This window comes from Lolium rigidum, chromosome 2 (genome assembly GCF_022539505.1).
Source record: "Lolium rigidum isolate FL_2022 chromosome 2, APGP_CSIRO_Lrig_0.1, whole genome shotgun sequence".
Taxonomy (NCBI): domain Eukaryota; kingdom Viridiplantae; phylum Streptophyta; class Magnoliopsida; order Poales; family Poaceae; genus Lolium; species Lolium rigidum.
In genome coordinates this window covers 195,234,073-195,259,585 of record NC_061509.1, presented here as the reverse complement: position 1 = coordinate 195,259,585, position 25,513 = coordinate 195,234,073, and the positions used below count along the sequence as shown (strand labels likewise).

At 45.4% G+C, this 25,513-nt stretch overlaps 1 protein-coding gene across 1 annotated transcript; it reads left to right on the top strand.

The window, feature by feature from the left end:
- The first annotated feature begins 17,765 nt into the window (after positions 1-17,765).
- On the top strand, positions 17,766-22,958 carry LOC124692784 (ubiquitin carboxyl-terminal hydrolase 4-like). The gene is made up of 6 exons (XM_047226216.1): positions 17,766-18,014; positions 19,115-19,231; positions 20,555-20,653; positions 21,046-21,234; positions 21,316-21,497; positions 22,318-22,958. Exons 1-6 carry the CDS (start codon positions 17,769-17,771, stop codon positions 22,712-22,714), a joined length of 1,230 nt encoding a protein of 409 aa, XP_047082172.1. The 5' UTR covers positions 17,766-17,768; the 3' UTR covers positions 22,715-22,958.
- Positions 22,959-25,513: the final 2,555 nt, after the last annotated feature.

Here is a 25,513-nt window from a genome sequence, read left to right as displayed (position 1 = left end):
TTTAAAATAAAAGCAAAAAAGTCAATCGCTAGAGGTGTAATTGCTTTAGTGCATAGAAAAGTAGAGTTATGGCACTCTAGTTTGAGAGCATAAATAGTTGTACCTTGTTGCTATCATGGTTTACAACTCTATACTTCTACACTTCGTGGCATTTCTATGCATTTTCTGGAACAGGCATATCAACAAGATGCGCAGTGCCAGTTCCTTTTTTCTGTTGTTTTCGTATTTTAGAAAAGCTGTTCTGGAAATATTCTCGGAATAAGACGGAGTTCAAAGGGGAGACGAAGAAGAGCCGGGGGCGGCCACACCACCCCTAGGAGCAAGTCCCCCTGGCCACGCCTAGGCATGGTGTGGGCCCCCCCGGGCGCCCACCGACATTGCGCTTTCGCCCATATATTGCTCCCGACGCGAAAACCCTAAAGAAAACAGCCTCCATCAATGAAAAGTTCCGTAGCTCCGCCGCCATCGAAGACAAGTTTCGGGTACAGAAATCTATGTGCCGGCACCCTGTCAGGATCAGGAATTGCCCCCGGAGCCATCTCCATCGACTCCACCGCCATCTTCATCGTTGTTGTTGACTCCCATGATGAGGAGGGAGTAGTTCTCCCCCGAAGCTGAGGGCTTTACCGGTAGCTATGTGATCTATCTCTCTCTCATGGTGTGATCTTTATGTGATCATGAGCTTTGTAATCTAGTTGAATAATTATGTGTTACTCTTTATCTAGTATGCTACTCAAGTGGTTTTATTATTGTGATGTCCGTAGACACCTTACCCCACGGTGTGAAGGTGACAGTGTGCGCACCATGTGTGTCTCTTACGCTAAAGATTACGGAAATACTTATCATGAGTTATAATTTGAGTTGAGTGTCTCTATGAAATTGTGGTGTTTGTTATTACTATCTTTGGATGCTCAAAGTGACAGAGTGTGGTGTCCCTAGGTTTGGAACGCGAACTTTAAGGAGTGCTTTTGCAGCCCTACACGGTGAATTGGTGTTCGTTATCCAACCGGAGAGTGGTTCAGAGTAGCATAGTGAAAAGATGATATTTATGTATTCAATTATGATATCATTGTTGAGAGTGTCCACTAGTGAAAGTAAGATCTCTAGTCCTTTTTTCTAAGCATTGAAACGCCGTTTACAACCAGTTCTGCTACATGTTTGCTTGCTGCCATTTTTATTTCAGATTGCAATTATCACTTATAATCATCCATATTATTTGTATTTCACTATCTCTTCACCGAAATAGTGCACCTATACACCTGACAAGTGTATTCGTGTGTTGGGGACACACGATACTTCTTGTATCTTAATTGCAGGGTTGATATGGGCACGGAGGCCTATGTGGAGCCCAATTTCAGGACTCCACCAACCTAGGTGGTACGCCATCAAGGATTCAGGAGTGACACGCTAGGACGACCTACGCCATGTAATAATTAAGTCTAAGGTTGTGTCATTCATTCTGTGTTAGGAAATAATGTTCTAGGGTTTTAATAGAGTCTGTTTGACTTGGGCCTGTCCAAGTCGAACTAGGTTAGGCCCATTAAGGGGGGCCGGCCGGCCAGCTCTCCCTCTCATATAAGGAGATGGCACGGCTAGGGTTTAGGGTAGAACAAGTTTAGTCTAAAAGATTAGGGTTTCCCTATTGCGTGTGATCACGTGTATCATCCCTCCGGGAGTACGGCGCTGCCGTTATCTATTATATCCGCTGCGAAGGTTCTTGTGTTCATCAAGGATTGTCTAGCTCAGGTTTGAGGCGTATCGATTCATCGATCCGTTGCTTGCTGGATTCGTTCCCTCTTCTCCACGCTGCGTTCATCGCGTTGTTGGGAGGATTTACTACCCCAGGTTCTCGCTGTGAAAGATCGGGCATCAATCTAGGTGGATCGGCTTGGATCCACCCATATCATGTGGTATCAGCTTTCTGGGTTGCTCACGGCGAGGTGTTGTTGATCGATCTCTTTGATCGGTTTGCATCGGAGAAGATTAGCTCTAAGATCGGAGGAGTTTGGCTCTCGGTCGAAGGAGGTTGGTTGGAGGAAGTTTGGCGTTGTTTGGTGTAGTTTGGAGGTCATCCATGGCTGTTTCGGAGGTCAAAATCGCGACCAGAATCGGGAAGAAGACGAAATTTCGCGACCAGGAAAAACCTGGTATGAAATCCGGTCAACCGGGCCAGTGACCGGGCTGCCTGGCGTAGAACCCGGTCAACCGGGCGGCAAACCGGGAAGTTCGCAAAAATTCGTCCGGTTGTGTTCCGGTCCGACGCATCCGGTTGGCGGCCGGTCAACCGGGCCACAGACCGGGCAGGCCGGTCTGGAGGCCGGTCTAACCGGGCCCTGGGCCGAACTGGCTCAGACTATTGCGGTTTTTCCTCCGGCGGTTTCTCCTGTTGCTCCGGAGTTTTCTCCCTAAGAGGGTTGCTTGAGAGGGATATATTTGACCTCTACCTCCCTGAGTTCGATAAACCTTGGGTTATTCATTTAAGGGAAACTTGCTGCTGTTCTACAAACCTCTGCACTTGGAGGCCCAACACTGTCTACAAGAATAGAAGCGTGCGTAGACATCAAGCTCTTTTCAGAAAAGTTGTACAGGAAATATTCTCGGAATTAGACGAAACAAAAGCCGAAGTCAATATTTTACCGAAACGAAGACTAAGTCCAGAGGGGGGGGTCGAGGAAGTGCCACAGGGCGGCCAGACCTACCCTTGGCGCGGCCTGGCCCTGGCTCGCGCCAAGGGGGGTGTGGGCCCCCCAGGCACCCCACCAACCTAAATAATCCGCCTATTTATACATCTTCTCGGGAAAACCCTGGATACCCGAGCCTCCATCCAAGAAAAGTTTTGTCGCGGCCGCCATCGCAGAACCCATCTCGGGGGTTCTGAAGCTCTTCCCGGCACCCTGACGGAGGGGAAAATCATCGCTGGAGGCATCTACATCGCCATGCCTGTCTACGAAGTGATGCGTGAGTAGTTCATCCCTGGACTATGGGTCCATAGAAGTAGCTAGATGGTTGTCTTCTCCACTTTGTGCTTCATGTATAGATCTTGTGAGCTGCCCTACATGATCAAGATCATCTTTATGTAACCCTACATGTTGTGTTTGCTGAGATCCGATGAATATTGTATACTATGTTGAGATTGATTATATATTCATGTCATATGTCATTTGTGATCTTGCATGCTCTTCGTTGCTAGTGGATACTCCGGCCAAGTGGATACTTGTTACTCCAAGAGGGAGTATTTATGCTCGATAGTAGGTTCATGCCTCTAGTTTTCTGGAAGAGTGACAATAACTTCTAAGATGTAGATGTGTTGTTGCTACTAGGGAGAAAACAACAATATTTTATCCAAGGGTAATTCTATTGTTTAATTTACACACATTGCTTAATGTGATAATCTGTTGCTTGCAACTTAATACTAAAAAGGGTTCGGATGATAACCGGAAGGTGGATTATTAGTCATAGACGCAGTTGGATTACGGTCTATGTATTATGTTGTAATGCCCAATCAAATCTCATAGTAATCATCTTGTCATGTATGATCGGTATTCTATCAATTGCCCAGCTGTAATTTATTCACCCAACATGCTATTTATCTTTATGGAGAGACACCTCTAGTGAACTGTGGACCCAGGTCCCATTTCATTTACATTGATAAATTCATCTGCTGCAATCCTGTTCTGTTTACTTTCTGCAAACATCTCTTTCGACTCGATACGTCTAATCCTTTGTGTTCAGCAAACCGGTGAGATTGATAACCCCACTGCAAGTTGGAGCAAAGTAATTTGGTTGTGTTGTGTGCAGGTTCCACGTTGTTGCTGACGCCGGTAGTGCGCCATGCCACTAGTCAGGTAGCAACACCTTCAGAAGTCACGCCTTTCTGTTGACTGCCAAAACCCACCGGCGGGCAGCGGCCTTGTCAACACCGTAGAGCCGGGAAGAGCCTAGAGCTGCGGCTGGCTGAGACCCCTCCGAGCGACGGCCCGCAATGCTCTTCTGGTCACACGCGGCGATGCGAAGTGCAAGGCGTGCCACCCGACCTATACCGGTCGGGAAGGTGATGGGGATGCCTCGCTTAGTTTCTGCGGGGCATACATGTAAACGTTAAATACGAGCCTCGATCGGCTCTCGGGTTATCTCGTGAATCGGCTCAAAGAGCCGATCCACCCATGATTCGTACGGGGTGCACGAATACTTGGTGGTCCTGCTTGATCAAGATAAAGCTAATGAGATCTACGACGATTTAGGGTTTTCACCGCATAATCGGATCATCCTACTCCAGGTTGGGCCTCGCGGCCACGCACGGTGCTCGTAAGCCGATCCTAAACAAGGCCTAAAAACCAACATGAAGTTGATCCTCGGAACATCCCGTTTAGGACTTGCGAACGCCACCCTACGTGCCACCTGGATCCTCCCCCCTTTGTAAGGCCTAACTATTACGGATATTAAACTAATCCTTGTAGAACAAGGAGCAATCGTAACGGATCAGATCTACTAAATAATGATCAAGCGGGGTGCCGCCCCACACCTGAGATAGGCGTGAGGGCGGCTAGATATGCAAGGGTTGCACTACGTAAGCATGCTTAAACGAAGAACAATGCTAACCCTAACACATCTAATGATAACTACGTTGCTCGCCATCAAAAGCGCTTCGATACGAGCAACACATGAACAACGTGGGGCTTGTGCTGCCTAGATCGCAAGATGCGATCTAGGCGAGCATGTCGCTACCCGATAGAAACCCTCGAGACGAAGGAGTTGGCGATGCGCCGAGATTGGTTTGTTTTTGGGGTTGAACGTGAGTTGTTGTTTATTCCATAAACCCTAGGTACATATTTATAGTCCAGCGGACTTTCTAATGAGGGCGTGCACTAAACCGTGCACGAGATAAACTCTAACTTCTAAATCGATACACAATCTATTATATTAAGATACACGGGCTAACTAGCCCAAATTCTCCGTGCAAGGCCGCTTCATAGATCTTCCATATGTAATCTTCCAAGCCCATCTTGATCGCGGCCCACCTCTTGATTTAGCCAAAATCCGGTGATAACACATGCCCCCCTGGTTTTGGTAATGATAATTTCAAAACCACTCGTTTTTTTCCTCGGAGGGGTCGTGTCACGGCGAGAGCGGAACTGTCGCAGACATGCCTCATCATGACGACTTGCCTTCCCAACTTCTCCGCACGATTTGACAGTTTTGGCACCATGTCCTCGAGAACTGCTCGGAAATTAAAAACCCCCACCTCCTTTTATTTAGCCGCATCGAACAGTTCTCCTCTTTACCCCTTCCGCAGCAGCACTCCAAAAAACCCTCCCCTGCAACCATGTCCTCTTCCTCTTCCTCTTCTTCTTCGTCGGATCTTTCCCACGTGTCCTCTCCCATCCGAGAGTCGACGCCCTCGTGGGGTACGCAAGCGGCGTACGACATCCTCGCCCCAACGAAGTGGGACAAAGAGGACCATGACTCCTCCGTCAGGTCCGAGGATGACAAATCCCACACCGACGGGGAGAGCGACCTCCGCTTCCTTGCCGACGAGGAAGTGGTGGAGGAGAGCGAAGACGACCGCCTCTCCCGGGCGGACTTCACCACCTCCGAGGAGGTGAAGGAGGAGGAAGAGGAGGAGGAGGATGAAGACAGCTCCTCCGACGAGCCGCCGGCCAAACGCCGCCACCTTCGGCCCGGGAACTCGGCGACGTCGGCAGGTGACGACGACGCCGACGAAGAGGATGAAGACGACGAGGGTCCTGTCGGCGGCCGGCCGGGAGCGATGATGACGAGCCGGCAGGGAGCAGCGCCGGCGAGTGGCGACGACGGTGACGACGACGAGGGCAGCAGCGGCCCCTAGATAGGGTCTTAGCATAGGGCTAGCAGTAGTAGACGGGGCAATGTATCCCCCTGGTATTTCCTTTTGAGAGCAATCAGCTCTTCTATGTAAGAAACCTGGCTTATCAATGAAGAAATCCCCAACTCGATTTTGCCGATTCCCTTCATGATAATTTAGCCGATTGCCTTTCGTTCTGATTCTGCCGATTGCCAAACTGGACAATGCCCAACAAGCCGATGGCATCGCATCGGTCTCTCACGATAGATTTCGAGATAGATCCACCCAGACCCAAACTCCTTGCCAAACAAGGCCAAGCCCTAATCGCGCAAATCCCATGAGTTGTAAACGCAGATCTCTCAAGATGGCATGTTGAACTTAGCGGCAAAACTCCTGAAATAATATCAGGTCTCCTTTAAATTATCCTCTCCGAATTCTGCTCGCTCAGCTCCGGCAGCTTCCTTCTACAATAATCACTGTCTTTTGAACGAGCCGTCACGAAGAGTGAGCCCACTTCGGCAGAGTTGGTTAAACCTCGAGGGCGAGCTGCCCCCGAGCCTCGGCCAAGGCGAGGATAAAGAATGGATCATCACCATTGATATTTCGGGGCGGGCTCAACCTTGTCCAAGAGAGCTATCCCTGCAGGGCCACCAGCCGATCACCTCCCTTCCGTCGAGGGTCCATACAGCCGATCCAGCAGGCTATGATAATTTTGCAACATAAGCACCATTCTTCAGGTAACTTGTGGTGCAGAGTTCAGCCGATTCCAACGAAATCGGCTCCCCGGAGCAAAGAACCTTCAAGGTGAGCTGCCCCCCGGGCCTTAGTCGGGTGAGAATAGCAGCGAGCTGATCACGTCGATCATCCTTGGTTTCCAACTCGCAACGCCGTGTCAACCGATTCAACAAAATCGGCTCTTTAGAGTGAGGGAATTTCAGGGCGAGCCACCCTCCCCCGAGCTTCTTCAGTTTGGAGGGAACTAGCCCTCTGCTCTTAAGTCGATGTCTGCGCATCGGCTATTCTTGAAAAAATTCGAATTTTTTCGGCCGACTTGTGCATCGGCCCCCATACTCCAATATCCACCATCAAAGGATGAGACTCCTCTCATCGCATATCCTCGTGTTTTATCCACTTGGGCGCCCCGAGCCGATTCTGTCAAGAGAATTGATGACATCGGCTCTGTTGGACCGTGAATGTGTTGAACCCAGGCAGTATGGATGGTGAGGATATTCACGGCCGATTACTGGAATCGGCCTCCACGTTGTTTGCTCAGTGAAGGTTTTGTAATGCCCCTTCATAGACCCTTGGGGCCGATCCCAAGGATCAGCCTCGCCAACTTGCACATCGCTCGGCTTCAACTACATGGTCAGGCCAGTGGATAAAACTAGCTTAACCCTTCCCTTTGTCACATCGATGCGCTCGCGGTCGTCCAAGTTGATGCTCGAGAGGGGTTCTTGGCCTGCTGCTTCCCATGCGTTCATGCCGGCCGTTGAAACTTCGGCCGAGTCATCGGCTTGGACGACCTCTACCTCATCACCATCCCACCGTATTATGCATTGGTGCATCGTGGAGGGAATGCAGCGAGTTGGCGTGGATCCAATCTCTTCCCGAGCAAAACAGCATAACTGCTCGTGCTATCAACGATGAAGAACGTCGTAGGGATAGTTTTTCTTCCTACGGTCGGATCCACGTTCGAACTCCTTGTGCCTCGGACGCTTGGCCGTTGAAGTCGCTCAACGTTACGTTGGTCTTGATTAGATCCGAACTCGAGCGTCCCGGACCGACGTAGCATAGAGTACGGCATGATGTTAATCGCCGCTCCGGTGTCCACCGAGCATCTTATTTACGGGCCTCCCATCGATATACCCTCGTAAGTACGGGGCCTTCGGATGCCTGTAGCTTCTTTCTCGTGGCTTCTCAAAGATAACCGGCCGTGGGCCGCAGTCAAGTTGTGCCACGGATGTCTCATCTAATCCTGGAGCGCTGAACTCCGAAGGGAGGATAAACACCATATTTGTGCCAGCCGATGTTTCATCATCGGCTTTTCTCTGTTCGGGGCGCCACTCTTTTCTTGGTGGCTGACCTTCCTCGTCCAGGATTCGCAGAATTTTGGCGGCCAGATCAGGCCGTGCCTTCCTTAGCGTGCGCAGGTATAATCTTTCAGCTTCTTCCAACCCACGCGGACGCCGGACTCTTTGCTTCCGGGAACGGCCGAGCCCATCGAGGCACCATCTGGGCCGATGATATTTGTATTCTTCACCACCGTCCTCTAGCTCCTCGAGATCTTCCATCTGAGGGGACTCAGCACGCTTGTTCCGATGCGGGAAAGGCCCTAGCCGGCTGAACACAGACACGTTAGCGGCACCCTTCTTCCTTTGTTTGCATTACGGCAGTCCTCGATCGTTGGCAATCGGCTCATTCCTGAGTCCCAGCAATGTTTGAAGAACGGGCAGTCCCAGTGCTTATCCATGTCACTCTGCCCCCTTGGCCTTCCTTCGGCGCGACGATCGTACCCGTCGTTGCTTCTACCATGTTGGCGGTACCTTCCGACCTCGGCATCAGACTGGAAATTCCTTTCATCATCCGCGTCGTAGCGCCGACGTCGGTCGTGGTGTTGCTCGTATTTGTTGAGAGGGTGCTTGGAGCGTGGGCGTTGATACCGCATGCTTCTTGTTCCCTCCCTTGCCAGGTACCGCCTGTCCTCACCTTGGGGCTGGTCGCGCGGATCGGCTCCCTTTTCATCCTTGCCACGGGAGTGGCTGCTTTCTGTTTCCTCTTTGTCATGGCGGCTTGCAGATCCCGCCATATTGACACCAAAGCCTATGGGGTGGCTGAGATCCACCATGTCGACACCGGGACCCGGACGTGGGTTTCCACCGAGCTTGATATCGTGCAACCGGGTCTTCTCAGAGGAGCCGATGAGTTCGGTTCCAAGGGTTGCCTTGATCCCGTCATGTTTCCTTCTGAGCTCCTTGGGCAGATCCCCATGCTTCAGAGACCTGGTGCGCTCCTCCGACGGGGTGGAGAGATTTATCCCATCGAGTGCGCCTTGGGGCGTGGAACCCCTCCCCCTGACGCCATGGGAGTGGGTTCGGTGGGAAGAGCCGAAGAGTTCGGCTTCGATGATGGCTTTGATCTCATCGCACGTGACTGGCGTGCCGTCCGCCATCTCAGATGTAGATGGCGATGTGGTTGATGTAGACGTTTGTCCCACCGGGCGTGCCAGAATGTGTTGACTGCCAAAACCCACCGGCGGGCGGCGGCCTTGTCAACACCGTAGAGCCGGGAAGAGCCTAGAGCTGCGGCTGGCTGAGACCCCTCCGAGCGACGGCCCGCAATGCTCTTCTGGTCACACGCGGCGATGCGAAGTGCAAGGGCGTGCCACCTGACCTATACCCGGTCGGGAAGGTGATGGGGATGCCTCGCTTAGTTTCTGCAGGGCATACATGTAAACGTTAAATACGAGCCTCGATCGGCTCTCGGGTTATCCCGTGAATCGGCTCAAAGAGCCGATCCACCCATGATTCGTACGGGGTGCACGAATACTTGGTGGTCCTGCTTGATCAAGATAAAGCTAATGAGATCTACGACGATTTAGGGTTTTCACCGCATAATCGGATCATCCTACTCCAGGTTGGGCCTCGCGGCCACGCACGGTGCTCGTAAGCCGATCCTAAACAAGGCCTAAAAACCAACATGAAGTTGATCCTCGGAACATCCCGTTTAGGACTTGCGAACGCCACCCTACGTGCCACTGGATCCTCCCCCCCTTTGTAAGGCCTAACTATTACAGATATTAAACTAATCCTTGTAGAACAAGGAGCAATCGTAACGGATCAGATCTACTAAATAATGATCAAGCGGGGTGCCGCCCCCACACCCGAGATTGGTGTGAGGGCGGCTAGATATGCAAGGGTTGCACTACGTAAGCATGCTTAAACGAAGAACAATGCTAACCCTAGCACATCTAATGATAACTACATTGCTCGCCATCAAAAGCGCTTCGATACGAGCAACGCATGAACAACGTGGGGCTTGTGCTGCCTAGATCGCAAGATGCGATCTAGGCAGCATGTCGCTTACCCGATAGAAACCCTCGAGACGAAGGAGTTGGCGATGCGCCGAGATTGGTTTGTTTTTGGGGTTGAACGTGAGTTGTTGTTTATTCCATAAACCCTAGGTACATATTTATAGTCCAGCGGACTTTCTAATGAGGGCGTGCACTAAACCGTGCACGAGATAAACTCTAACTTCTAAATCGATACACAATCTATTATATTAAGATACACGGGCTAACTAGCCCAAATTCTCCGTGCAAGGCCGCTTCATAGATCTTCCATATGTAATCTTCCAAGCCCATCTTGATCGCGGCCCACCTCTTGATTTAGCCAAAATCTGGTGATAACACTTTCTCTTACTGGTCGATTAAGCCTTGGTTTCTTACTGAGGGAAAACTTGCTGATGTGCTCATCACGCCTTCCTCTTGGGGTTTCCCAACCGCTTCCACAACAACGCTCAGCAAGATTGTCTGGCGCCATCACCGGAGCACCATCACACCTAAAAAATTATTTTTGTTATCACTTACCTACTTGAAGACGAGCAGGAGTTAAGCTTGGGGATGTTGATACGTTACAAACGTATCTATTTGATGATCCATGCTTGTTTTACACCAATTGCTATATGTTTTGTTTACACTTCGTGGCATTTCTATGCATTTTCTGGAACTAACCTATTAACAAGATGTCACAGTACCAGTTCCTATTTTCTGCTGTTTTTGTATTTTCAGAAAAGTTGTTCTGGGAATATTCTCGGAATTGGACAAAACAAAATCCGAAGTTCCTATTTTTCTATCACGAAAATGGAGTCCAAAGTGGAGACGGAGAAGATCCGGGAGGCGGCCACACCACCCCTAGGCGCGGGCCCCCTAGCCGCGCATAGGCATGGTGTGGGCCCCCCGGGCGCGCACCGACATCGCCCTTTCGCCTATATATTGCTCCCGACGCGAAACCCTAAAGAAATCAGCCTCCATCCACGAAAAGTTTCGTAGCTCCACCGCTATCGAAAACAAGTTTCGAAGGACAAAAATCTCTGTGTCGGCACCCTGCTGGGACGGGGAATTGCCCCCGGAGCCATCTCCATCGACTTCACCGCCATCTTCATTGTTGTTGCTGACTCCCATGATGAGGAGGGAGTAGTTCTCCCCCGAGACTGAGGGCTTTACCGGTAGCTATGTGGTCTATCTCTCTCCCATGGTGTGATTTTATGTGATCATGAGATTTGTAATCTAGTTAAATAAGTAGATTTTACTCTTGATCTATTATGCTACTCAAGTAGTTTTATTATTGTGATCTCCGGAGACACCTTGCACCATGGTGTGAAGGTGACAGTGTGCGCACCGTGTGTGTCTCTTAGGCTAAAGATTACAGAAATATTTATCATGAGTTATAATTTGAGTTGGATATCTCTATGAAATCGTGGTATTTGTTAGTACCATCTTTGGATGCTCAAAGTGACAGAGTGGGGTGTCCCTAGTTTTGGAACGTGAACTTTGAGGATTGCTTTTGCAGCCATACGCGGCGAATAGGTGTTCGTTATCCAACCGAAGAGTGGTTCAGAGTAGCATAGTGAAGATATGATATTTATGTATTCAATTATGATATCATTGTTGAGAGTGTCCACTAGTGAAAGTAAGATCCTTAGGTCTTGTTTCTAAGCATTGAAACACCGTTTACAACCTGTTCTGCTACATGTTTGCTTGCTGCCATTTCTATTTCAGATTGCAATTAACACTTATAATCATCCATATTACTTGTATTTCACTATCTCTTCGCCGTAATATACACCTGACAGGTGTATTGAGTATGTTGGGGACACAAGTGATTTCTTGTATCTTAATTGCAAGGTTGCTTGAGAGGCATATCTTTGACATCTACCTCTCTGAGTTCGATAAACCTTGGATGATTCATTAAAAAAAACTTACTGTTGTTCTACAAACCTCTGCATTTGGAGGCCCGACACTGTCTACAAGAATAGAAACGTGTGTAGACATCAATTAGCATCCCCATGATGTCAATACTCCATTTGTCTCTCCTCTTTAATTACGTGTCACTTTTTTTTGTCTAGATGACATGCATGCTAGCACCTATGTTGTTTTCATTGTAAATTGGATAGTGTAAGGAGAAAAATGTCCAGAATGAACAAATGAAAGCCCCTTTGAAATAGACCAAGATTGACAAGTTGACAATTTGATATACTATATCTAAAAGCTAATGGTGTTTGCTTGCACCACAGCGTTCCAGTCACTGTTCACGTGCATGAACAGTGCGCGTGAACCACCATTTTTTCTTTTTTTTTCAGATTTTGTATTTAAATTTTTTATGGTAATTTTATAAAAAAAATCGATGGTAATTTTTCACATTCATTCAACAGTAGAAATATTCAACTTTTTCACTAGTTTATCACGTTTTAGTTGTAATTCTTCACGAGGCGGTAACTACTTATATTTTTCAGAAAAAAACTGATGGTGTTTGCTTGCACCACAGCGTTCCAGTCACTGTTCATGCAGTGCGTGTGAACCACCGATTTTTCTTTTTTTTTCAGATATTTTGTTCAATTTTTTTATGGTAATTTATTAAAAAAATGGATGGTAATTTTTCGCATTCATTCAGCAGTAGAAATATTCAACTTTTCCACTAGTTTATCACATTTTAGCAGTAATTCTTCGTGAGGCGGTAACTAGTTATATTTTCCGGAAAATTTGGTAGACATCTTGATCATCAATAGTAATTTCCCTGATGTCAACTATGAAACAGGTCGTTAGCGCATTTCAGTCACTGTTTACGCACATGAACAGTGCGCGTGAACCACCATTTTTTCAGATATTTTATTCAAAAAATTTATGGTAATTTTATAAAAAATTCGATGGTAATTTTTCGCATTCATTCAGCAGTAGAAATATTCAACTTTTTCACTAGTTTATCACGTTTTAGTTGTAATTCTTCGCGAGGCGGTAACTACTTATATTTTCCGGAAAAAGCTGATGGTGTTTGCTTGCACCACAGCGTTCTAGTCACTGTTCATGCAGTGCGCGTGAACCACCGATTTTTCTTTTTTTTCAGATATTTTGTTTAAATTTTTATGGTAATTTTATTAAAAAAATCGATGGTAATTTTTTGAATTCATTCAGCAGTAGAAATATTCAACTTTTGCACTAGTTTATCACGTTTTAGCAGTAATTCTTCGAGAGGCGGTAACGACTTATATTTTCCAGAAAATTTGGTAGACATCTGGATCATCAATAGTAATTTCCCTGATGTCAACTATGAAACAGGTCGTTAGCTACCTAATAGCAATTATTCGAGAGCGCATATTTCAATGATGGTAATTCCTGAAAGGTGCACAAGCATGGTAATTTCAAATTGAACCATAGTTTCGCCAGTAATTTTCTGCAAGTGGCAACTACTGCATTTTTATGAAAAGCAATGTCTCTGCACAAATTTTAAGCGTCAACGGTAATATTGACGCCAACTATAAAATATGACATAATTTTTTCAGCCCGCATATTTTTGCGACACCATTTTCCAATGGCGCACAAGCGTGCAAATTTTACATGAATCTTTAACTTTAGCTATGGTTCCTGATAGTAATTAAACGCCGCTAATTACTGTTAAGTGCATAATTCTTCTGCGGTAGTTCCAAAGAAAACCCAACATTCGCCCCCTCTTTTACCCGGGGGAAAATAATTTTGTGTTCTTCCACAGTATCATAAAAAAATATACTTACTCCACCGTTCGTCGCCTCTTTCACCCGCGAAAAATACTATTACCTTCTTCTACGGTACCTTTAGAAATACTTACCCCAGCACCCGCTGCTTCGTTTAGTCGGAGAAAATACTGATGTTTCCTTCTATAGCAACACCAAAAACAAAAGTACTCCACCATCCACCACTTTCCATACTACCTCTTTTTTCATCGTCTCATGATTAGGGCGTACTAATTTTCCACTTTCTTCTCTTTCACCACCGAAAATACAACTTCCAATATTTTTAAGATGTTTCAAAGAAGTGATTTTGCACTTTCATCTTTCATGTCTTTCTCCGGCAGAGGATTTTAACCCTTCCACTTATTCTTCTTCCTTCTATAGCAACGCCGGAAAAAAAAGAACTCCACCATCCGCCGCTTTCCATACTACTATTTTTTCATCGTATCATGATTAGGGCTTACTGATTTTTCGTTTTCTCCCCTTTCACCACTGAAAATACAATTCACACTATTTTTAAGATATTTCAAACAAGTGATTTTGCACTGCTATCTTTCCTATCTTTCTGCCATTTACATCCACATTAAGGAAGAATATCTCGCTCATGCATTCTTTTCGACGAAATTACTTTACTTTTTCTAGACAAAATCTAAACCATGGTGCTATAGTACCACTTTCACATATGTTGATCAGTACTTCCACACTAGCACTTTTACATTACTTCAGATAACTCATATATTATAGTATTTTTTAGGAAAAATTTGCTACAGGACATCGTTATTTTCTGGCGTTTGCCAAAACACACCGCTCGATTGTGTCTTTGTTAGGCATCATTACAATTTCGTGGCACATTTGCCAGAACACACCACCTGGCCGAAAATGGAAAGTCAAACTTTCGTGGCACATTTGCCAGAACACACCACCTAGCCGAAAATGGAAAGTCAAACTTTCCGTTTTCGGCCAGGTGGTGTGTTCTGGCAAATGTGCCACAGAATTGTAATGGTACGTAGCAAAGACACAATCGAGCGGTGTGTTTTGGCAAACACCAGAAAATAACGGTGTCCTGTAGCAAATTTTTCCTATCTATACCTAATAATAAAGGAGCTAAGGTTTCTGCCAAATTTTTCGTCCAACTTTTATTTGGACCGTTTTACCCTCCCACCAAAATACATAATACTGCAGATTGCCATTGTACCGGTTAGCTCCTCTTTTTCTCTATCCCCGAGCTATTCCTTCCGTCCGAGAGCCGCGCTAGCTGTTCTTCGTCAAAGGCTCACGGACCTGACGGACGTGCATCAATTAATGGTCCGCAAGCTAATTCCGTTGGTAACAAAAAATCCCCTGGATTTGCAGTCAACCGATTGAATCAGGTTCAATAGTACCACATCGTTTCCTCACAATGAATACCGTCGGTTTATATACGTTCTAATTGGCATGAAATTCAGCGAGGTGAATCAAGGAGAAGTATCACAATTGATTGGTCTGGCAGTATACCAGATGAAAGAGGGGAGCTGGCAGCGGGTCGACGACGGCGCTGGGTGCGGAAAAGAGCGGGCGACTGGGCGAGAGAGAAAGGTTGAGCGGCCGTCTGGGCCTCTCTCGAGGCGAGAGCAGGCTTGAGCGCGGAGCTGCTCACGGGACAGGGTCTGAGACGGCGGCCGTCGGCCCGAAAACAGGGTTGAATGACCGTCGGAATTCCTCACGGACGGGTCCGGGCACGGCGGCCGCCGGGGCGAGCTCAGGGTTGAGCGGCGACCGTCGGGGCGCGAGAGCGGAGCTGAACGTCACGGGACCGGATTCGAGACGATGCGCTGGAGGAGGACGCTCGCTCGGGCGGAGCCTCACAGCGGAGTTGGGGACGAGGGGGCGTTGTTCTCGAGCGACTATGCGTGCAGGCCGCTCCGGACGGCGGTTCGCGGACTGGATCGGTTTTACAAAAGATGTGCCAGGGGCATAATAGAAAATGACGGAGTCTAGGATTTGGTGGCTTTGCTGGGTCGTTCTGGGCCTGCTCGAACAATCAAAGGATCAAAGGGCTTTCTCTTCTATTGGTTGGTGGGCTGCTCACATACTCATTTTTTTATTTCTCCAAAATCCTTGTACCAAATAATTGTTTTGAATAGGTGATATGCATCACGTCAAGACAACGTCAAAAACAAAACAAAACAAAAATCTAATCTAATCATATATTGTACTTGAGAGAGTTAGTGACATAATGCCAACGTAAGGTTGGATGTTGCCAAGAAGTACTTTCACTTTTGAAAGTCTCTCGCAGCAACGCGTGGGTATTGTCCTCACATTTAAACCAAGCACTGCCAAAATTTTCGTCAACGCTTTTATTTGGACCTTTTTACCCTCCCACCAAACTACATAATACATCAAAATGCCACGGTACCGGTTCGGTATTTATTTTTCTCCTCTCCATAATCGATCCCCTCTCCCTGGCTCACGCCCGATGCAGCCGCCGCAGACGAAAGGAGTGCTCCTGGGCTTTGATTTAGCTGTTAGATCTGGGCTTTTAAAATAATTAGGGTGGTTCCCGGCCGAGAAGAAGTACTCATATTTCCTGTTGAATAGTCCCACATCGATTCTTTATGGCGATTTCATACGGTTTATATACACTCAGAAATTCCAATCATCAGCAGCAATTACATGACCTAATGGATCAATGGCATAGAGAGAAAAGCGCCCAGATTCTCCGCGTGAGGAGAGCCAGCCGACGCGAATAGAAATTCAGAGCTGGAGCTCAGAGAAGGGAGAAGGGGAAGCTTGGATATGCTGTGGAAATCGGTCGGACTGGCGCGGATATATCGACCACGAGGGAGATGGGGGTGGCTCGTGCCCGACGGGAGAGAAGGGAATGATCTCTGAGCAGATCCCGGCCAAGTCGTCGGTTGGCGGCCGGAGAGCGGCGAGCAGCTGCCGGATGCTAGGAGCTCGGGGCAAGGCGGGGGCGGCGGGGATGCGTGCATCGAGCCGGGCGGAGCTGGTGCTCGAGGAGGGCGCAGCGGCGCTTTGCCCTGGGCCTTCGGCGTCGTAGTCAACTCACGCGAGCCCATCTTGCCGTGGCTGGGCTGGGCAGGCATCCTGCTACTCCACTTGTGTTGGAGTGCGTCGACTGGACGGAGTGCCGTGTTCCTATCAGTATTTGGGGAAATAAGCAGCGGCAATGAATCAACAGCGTGGCCGCCGAAAGGTCCGAATGTAGGGACAAGCTATTGACGCAATAAGTTGGCAGTCTTGAAATTTACTCAATGCGGTGGAAGATTTACTTTTTCGAAAAACAAGTTTGTTTTGCTCCTCTTAATTATACATTTTAACACGAGACGATAGAATTTTTGTAATTCAACCATATGCTCATTTTGTCTAAATCTTCAATCGTATATGTATGCTCAAAAGTTGGAATCCATAATTTATTTGCCTCGGTGCGTAGCTACATTGGTAGACCGGCGAGCACGCACACCTGGGCATCGGCGTGACGTGCTCCTCCTCCCTCCCAACAGGACACCTGGAGAAGCCTCCTACGGACTCCTGCGGTAGCCCAGTGTTGATTTCTAATGCGCCAAAGGGTAGCAGTGGCATGTTGCCAGACAACTGGTGACGCAGTCGGCACAATGTACAAAATTGTGGAATGGTTTGTAGAATATTCAATGTGTACTTTGTTTGAATTCATATTTATAAGTGGGGCTTGTAATCTATAATCTTCTTAAAATTTCGTTATATTCATAATGATTAGAAGAAATCATGACCACCATGGATGATGGTGAAAGTGAAGAAGTTTCAACACGGATGATTAAGAGTGGATCCCGGTGCAACGCACGGGCATTTTTGCTAGTTTTTTAAAATACCATAATAAATATTTTAGCAACCAAGGGCGCGGCGTCCGCCGCGGAAATTTCCTACTAGGATGAAAAGTCCGAGAGGCCAGATAAGGAGTTTAAAGGAGACGTTTTCTTGGTTTTAACCAGAAAAAAGAATGTCTACAAGTAGTAGAGCCCATCCTGCTGAGAACAAAGTCAAATTTAGATGCAGAATCAGAGCCTTTAACTCCGTTTCCCGTTGAAGAAACAAAGTAGGAGTACCGATTGAGGCGCCGGCTAACAAAGAAAGGTTGCTACCTCGGCGCGTCTCCGATCAGCCATTCGCTTAGGGCCGCCGCCGCTTGCTTGCGAGGGCGTCCAAAACCTAGATGGCTAAAGCGGCGCGATCGCCGACGGCGGAGGCCCCGCCGGCCCCGGAGAGGTCCCGGTCCGCCGTCGGGTCGGGGCTCCGCTCCCTCGCCAGCGCCGCCTCAGGTTTTCTGGATCGGTGGTCGGTCGTGGGGACCGGCATATCCAGGCTCGAGAAGGCTCTCGGCGACCAGTTCCCCGAGGGCGAGCACTACTTCGGCCTGGAGAACTTTGGCAACACCTGCTACTGCAACAGCGTCCTTCAGGTAAGGAACCCCCAATCCCCCCCATACTCGGTCCATATGATATGACAGCTTCATGTTCCATCCATGGCAACCTGCTGGTATCCGTGTTAGATTTTGATTTGGGCGTTGCTTCCTTCCGAAACAGTTAGGGATGTCCGTATTGGTTGTTTGCGGCCGGAATCGGATTTTGTTGTTATAGGCATAGTCACAGTTCAAGAAATCGTGTTTCTCTGATAGATAGCTGGCAAGTAACATGTTACATGTGCTCTGTTTATTTGGAATCGAGATGCTTGATCCAGTTGGTGGAGATTTCTTCTACAATTCTCAGAAACTTGTATTGCTGATGCATTTGGGAATACTTGGCGTATTTCATGATTGTTTCTGTTATATTCCTCGACGGCTGATTATGATCCTCACCCCCTCAGTAAATGCGTTTATGTTTTTGTAAACTATTACAATAGGGCAATATGATTATGTCCTCAATCATCTTATTCATGTTCCACATTACATATCGAATATTGTTTATTGGTTGCTGTGATACAGATCGGACAACATGTTTGTTTGGCATTACTAATTGTGGATTATTGGTATTCTGGAATTCCATCGAAATAAAAAAAAACCCTGTCTGACTATAGCATTGATATGGTGTTTAATACTGCTCAATCCCAGTTAAAAGGGGGCATTTCCATATATAATTTGAAGGGAAGTCATAATCCTGACACAACTCAATGGTTAATTATCTGTGTGTTCGCTATTTGGTCTAGATACGCATGTATATAGACGCGTTTCAGTGTGTAGGTTCGCTCATTTTGGAAGAAAAAAAAACGCGACAACTAATTTGGAATGGAGGGAGTAGCATACATGTAGTACCGTGAGCCTTTTGCGTAGTATTGTTGATAGCCTTCAGTGTCTTCTGTTCAGAATTATCTTATTTAGCTGAGAGGTTTTATATGTGTTCAAATTATTTCTTATTCAATGTTCAGTTTTAGTTCCAGTTTTTATTTGGTATTGTAGTAAGTTCTTGTTCTTCACATAGATCATTTCTTCATGCTTGCTACAAGTACTACGCAGCTATTGGTACATTATCTCATTAAATGTCTAACTTATATACTTTGTTTCAGGCACTTTATTATTGCATTCCATTTCGAGAGCAGTTGCTAGAATATTCTGCAAATTACAAGAATCCAGGAGAGGCTGAGGAAAATTTGCTGACCTGTTTGGCAGATCTTTTTACACAGGTGAAAAAACATCATTATCTGATATACTGCTACATTTTCTATGTTGTTGCTCTCTGGTATATATTAGTGTATTCCCTCTATCACTATCTAGTCAATGCACACATGGATTCCGTGTCATGGTATTTGGTAAAAACAAAAATATAGTAATATTGAAGATTATTCATTTTACTTCAAGTGTAAGCTTACTAATAGATTGAAATTATTCGCTCTATCAGCTCTATCATATACAAGGCCAGAAGGGTCAAAAAAATCGTGGTATCATGTTAATGAAAGTGGTATGCGTCAGGTTTTTGAGTTATCTGGTGATTGTTAGAGGGGATTATGGTGGGTAATTGGAATTTCGAAGGCAATTAATGGATAGCTCTGGACCAACGTATTGCCTGAGCTATTAAATTTCATTAATAAGGGGGCTATAAATTGCGGATGACACAAGTGGGGGAGATGGCAAAGACTGAAAAACCAACAATTGCTAGCTCATTATTTTTGTATAAAAAATATCATAGGTCCTCCAACAATGTGTTTAATTAAAAATGTGTTGTTCTGACCAGCAGTTTGTCGAAAGTACAAAATATATGGGTTATCGACATGAATTGTTATCCATGTCCTTTTGAAATATACTTTGGTAATCTATATGTATTTGTGATTGTCTGGTTGCAATAACAAACCATGCCAGAAATTTATTCTAGACTCAAAAGTTATGCATATGTTGTTCTTATAGCAACAAATGAGACAAGCAGACACTCGTGAAAGTAATACATTGGAGACCATGTCAATCCCTAAAACGATCTAACTTAGTGACCAAGGAAGTACTAACATCAATAAGAAGTAATGACATCGTTTCTTGATATTCTATTCCATTATTTGGACTTGAGTTTTGTTCGCACTATGTGACAGTTTGTGTGCACCAGAACGTGTGTGCGTGTATGCATCTGCATTGGGGAGGAGTACGTGAACCTGAAAAACTGTGCTATACAATCTAAATTGGAAGCTCTTTTATTCTGGAGATTTTTTCAGATTTTACTTTACAAGATAACTTTCATTGCGGTGTTTAGACGCATTGTAGACTTAGATAGTAGCATAGTTAATTTTATTTGTCCCAAATCTCAATTCAATTCTATGAATTGCTTTGTCTAACATGCTAACTCATAAATGCGATTTGTCAGGTCAACTCACTTGCAACCAAGGCAAGCAAGCAGACATGTTATTAGCTGTTAACTCTTTTTTATGCTTTCATGAGCATGATGTTACTTGGTTTGCACATATTACCTGAAACTTCTGCCGATTCTTATTCATCTAGTAACAACGGTTAATGATAACTTGCAGATAAGCCTATCAAAGAAAAAGACTGGTGTTATTTCTCCAAAACGTTTTGTTCATAGGGTGAGGAAAGAGAATGAAGCATTTCGGAGTCATATGCACCAGGTAATTTACATATAGTTTACAATGCTCCTGCATCATGTCAACTGCATCATCATATCATAACCTGGACCTTACTAATGTAGGTAGCTTATTAGTGCTCAGGCATTTATATGGTAATTCAGTAATTCAAAGTGGGCTATGTGTATGGCCTGCATCTCTTTCTGTTGCACTCTTTTTTCTGGGGTACTTGAGAAGAGTTTCCCTCCACTGACGCAACTGGCCCTTTAGAGTTGCTTAATATTTTAATTTTGTGCCTTTGCTCGGGCTGTATTAAAGAAGCCCAATCATCTCCGATGTCTGGAACCGTTGCCAAAAAGAACAGAATTATGCTTACCTTGCAGGGACATAAAAGAGTGATCTTTCCATAAGTAACTCTTTTCATTATTTCTATGTAGGATGCCCATGAATTTTTGAATTTTTTGCTGAATGAGATTGTCGATATTTTGGAAAGAGAGTTCAATACCATGAAGGATTCTTCTGAAACCACATCCCCTGATGGAGGGGATTCAAATGGGGAAGTTAATCATTTAGCAAATGGAGTTCAAAGGGAGCCATTGGTTACATGGGTTCACAAGGATTTCCAGGTACTACAATTACTAAAGTGCGAAATTTTATTTGTTTTCTACCAAGAAGTTCGTGTTTAGTGGCCATTTCCCCATACGCAGGGTATATTGACCAATGAAACTAAGTGCCTGATGTGTGAGACTGTCACCGCGAAGGATGAGACATTTTTAGATTTAAGCATCGACATTGAACAGAATAGTTCACTCACAAGCTGCTTGAAGAATTTCTGTTCCACTGAAACTTTGAATGCCGATGACAAGTTTTTCTGTGACAAATGCTGCAGGTAACTATGTTATATATCACTTTCATCCATAATGTGTCGTGTCTGGGCAACGATAGCCTTCTGAACAGAAAGACTAACAAGAGTTTAAATTGTTATGGTACTACTTATGGAATGGTTCGAATAAATATTTTTTTAATTTGGCAATAGATAAGTAGATTAAAACAACTGTTGTTCAAGAGAACCTTGTAGGTCAATTTCATTATTTTCCCTGAAGTTGTTGCTTTTAACACTCTCAGTTGTGGGGCAAGGTAAACAATCTCAATTTCTTATGTTTTCTGCAAGTTTTGTTTATTCTTTGTTCCTTGTATAAGTATTGCATAATCCTTGGTTTGTATATTATCTGTATATATGTACTCCCTCCATTCCAAAATAATTGATGTTCTAGTTTTGTCCCAAGTCAAACTACTTTAAGTTTGACTAAGTTTATAGATAAATATATCAACATTTAGAACACTAATTAAGTTTTATTAGATTCATTATACAATATATTTTCATACTATATACATGTTGCAAATAGTGACAAATTTTTCTTTAAATGCAGTAAAAAACTTAGAGAAGTTTGTCTTAGGACAAAACTAGAACTTGAATTATTTCCCTTTCAAAAAAAAAGAACTTGAATTATTTTGGAATGGAGGGTGTAGTTAAGAATAGTAGCTCAATGCCTCAGATGTCAGTTTGTTCAGTTCTTCCCGGTCCTCGCTGGATTGTCATCCTATGTCTTTGTAGATAGAAGAAATACGTCGAGAACTACCATGGGTGAAAACTTCTTTGTCTTCACTTGATGTCATTTTTAACATTGAAATTTTGGTGCACTGTTCAGTTTGCAAGAAGCACAGAAGAGAATGAAGATAAAAAAGGCACCACAAATATTGGTGATCCACTTGAAGCGCTTCAAGTTCATCGAACAGCTGAGTCGGCACAAGAAACTGTCATACCGAGTGGTGTATCCCATGGAGCTGAAGCTGAGCAGTGCCTCTGACGATGTAGATTGCGAGTACGCCCTCTTTGCTGTGGTAGTCCACCTTGGGAGCGGCCCTAACCAGGGACACTATGTAAGCCAAATTAAAAGCTCTGACCACTGGTTGTGTTTCGATGATGACAATGTCGAGAAGATTCAGGAGTCCAGCCTGCAAACGTTCTACGGTTCTTCTCGCGAATATTCTGGCAACACCGATCATGGCTACATCTTGTTCTATGAGCGCATTGCGAAGAGCTAGGAAATTTTGTTTGATTAGCGGCAGTGATGATAGATGAAATAAGGTGTACAGTGTAAATGATGGAAACCTGATAAGTTGTCTCAGTTTAGTTACTGCACTTCAATAGAATAGACTTTGATAAATAAAAGTTCTTTTTTTACAGAGACCAAAAGTGTAATTCAGATTCGGGTTGGACTTCTCTGTTTGTTTAGTTCAGTTTTTCATAATAGATGCAGAAAGTAATCAAATTATAACCGCTGGTTTAGGAAATATTTGGACTCCAGATTAATCATCTTACAAGTGCAAGTAATGGGGAGTGTAAAAAATGAGTTATATTTTCCATTCTCTGTCTTTTCTTGTGAGATGCGTAAACGTGGACAGAATTTACCATGCAGATTGAACACAATATGAGCGATGGGTCAAAACAAACAACATGCAGATCGAATTTCACTTGTTGCACTTTTTTTTTTCGAAATTTTCACTTGTTGCACTTAATCAGCACAGCAATTGTAATATTCCCTCCAGAATATAAGACGTGCATGTTTTTAAGATTTTTGTTTGACCGAGTTGTGAAGAATACTTGGATTAAGTGATTGCATTAATGATGCTCTGGTTGTGGATCGTTCTGGCTCGGCGATCCTGGAGCATCTTATTTTGAGACAGAATTCTAGACTCCCTGGGTTTCAGAACATTGGTATTACTGAAACTATCCTCGTCGCTTCGTGGTACTTATGGTGGATTAGAAGAAAGCGTACCCATGACGAGGTTGTTGCTCCATTGTACTACTGTCGTATGTCGATCCTAACGATTACTTCAAATGCTGCGAATCAGAAAAGGGCCCCTAGGAGATCTGAAAACCGATGGTCTAAACCTGAGCCAAAACAGGTAAAGGTGAATGTGGATGGTTCTTTTCATGAGAATGATGGATCTGGTGCTGTTGGGGCGATCCTAAGAGATTATCAAGGCCGATTCATTGCCGCATCTTCTATCTTTTATCCTCATTTGGCCTCGGCGTCGACTGCAGAAGCCCTAGCCATGAAAGAAGGCCTAGCCCTCGCACAACGTATGGGATGCTCTAATATTATAGCTGAATCTGATTCTCTCGAGACCATTGATGCATGCAAAGGACCGGAAGCTTGGTGGGGTGAGGTGTCAGCTGTCTTTGTTGATTGTATGTACCTTATAGTGCATGTGGGAGCTATTGAGTTCAAAGTTTCAGAGATGCAAATGAAGCTGCTCATGGGATATCTAGACATAGTTATATTTCTAAAAATTCCTGTAATTGGATCGATGAACCCCCTAGCTTTATCCTTCAGCAACTTGTAAACGATGTAACTATCTTGTGATTGCGGCAGTAGGTTCCAGACACACTCTTTTCCTTCCAGGGTACCGAAGGGGACTGGAAGGTTTTTAATGAGGCAGCCTGCTGTTTGCTTAATAGAGTGGAGTTAATTTAAAGAAAAAGATTTTTGTTTGACCAATGATTAAACCATGCACTAACGGGGGCTGATCTAGAATTGGTGCCATGTTGTGAAGATGGGAGCACATGATCTAAGGGCATCTCCAGTGGGCCCAATATAAACGAACCAACATAAATGAACCGTGGTTGTTCGTTTAATCCACATGGTCAGGAGAACAGCAAAACCCCAGTTTAGCGGCCGACGCAAAGGGACCAGGCGTTTGCGATGACCCATTTCAAGCTCAAATTTGGGCCCCCTCTTGTACTCTTGGGGGCCTGCCCACCAGTGGCACACAAGCCACTCGCTACCTGACATAGGCATCCCCAATGGGCCTGCCGAAGATAGTACCCGGGGTTTACTGAAGGCCCATTACCCGAAGAATAAGAAGATTCGGAAGCCCAAGATATTATTAAGGAAAGCTAGAGTTGTAATAGAAAGTCGTATTTGTAATTTTACGGGATGAGTTAGAAACCTTCCCGGACTTTGTAACTTGTACAACATGAATCCCTCGGCTCCGCCTCCTATATAAGGGGGAGTCGAGGGACGCAGAGATCATCGAATCATTGTTTCTTAAACCCTAGTTTTTACATCGTCGAGTACTTTTCGGCTGAAACCTTCGAGATCTACTTGCCCTCTACATCTAACAAAACCCTAGTCTACAATCCGTAGGCATTGACAAGTTAATCCCTTGTCAATTGGCGCCGTCTGTGGGATCTAGAGGTTGCAAGGAGCTGATCTCGATGGCACGTCCAGAATCGTCGACTTCGTCGGTGGCTAGCAATGCAATGGATCGAGGTAAACAGGAAAAAACTGATCTAGTCGATTTTATTCCTCACCCGCCCTCCCGTATGGATGCATGTGCCTATCTGGAGGAGCCCATCGTCATGATGTTTGGAGAATTCCGATTTGGCGTCAATAAGGAAGGATCCTACCGTCTCGAAGTTCCGATCTCGTCGGAATTTTCAGCGGACGATTCTAACTTTTCGTCGAGTAACGATAAGTTTTCATCGACACGCTTCATCGACACCAAGGCAAGCGGAAAGTTCACCAAGATCATCAGCAACACATCTTTCGAGTCGTCTGCGGACTCCGTTATAAGCAGCGATTCCGACAGCATCAACAGCTTCAACTTCATCGACAAATCTGCTGCCATCGGAAAGGTCCTCACCAATCTTGATGATGGTGTCACCAATCCCGACAAAAATCAATACTCAAAATATCATCAAGTGTACGCAATTGAAGAGGCAAGCCGAGCAGAACCAGAGACGTCAGAGGCTTTCGATGATTTGGGAAACCCATACGTCGATCCCGCTGATCTCGTAAGAGGCTTAGGCACCAAATATGTCGGGACCTCACCTCG

Coding starts and splice junctions, on each gene's coding strand:
- LOC124692784 (XM_047226216.1), top strand. CDS start 17,769: ATGGCTAAAGCGGCGCGATCGCCGACGGCGGAGGCCCCGCCGGCCCCG. Junction 20,654..21,045: donor TTCGGAGTCATATGCACCAG/GTAATTTACATA, acceptor ATTTCTATGTAG/GATGCCCATGAATTTTTGAA. Junction 21,235..21,315: donor GGGTTCACAAGGATTTCCAG/GTACTACAATTA, acceptor CCCCATACGCAG/GGTATATTGACCAATGAAAC.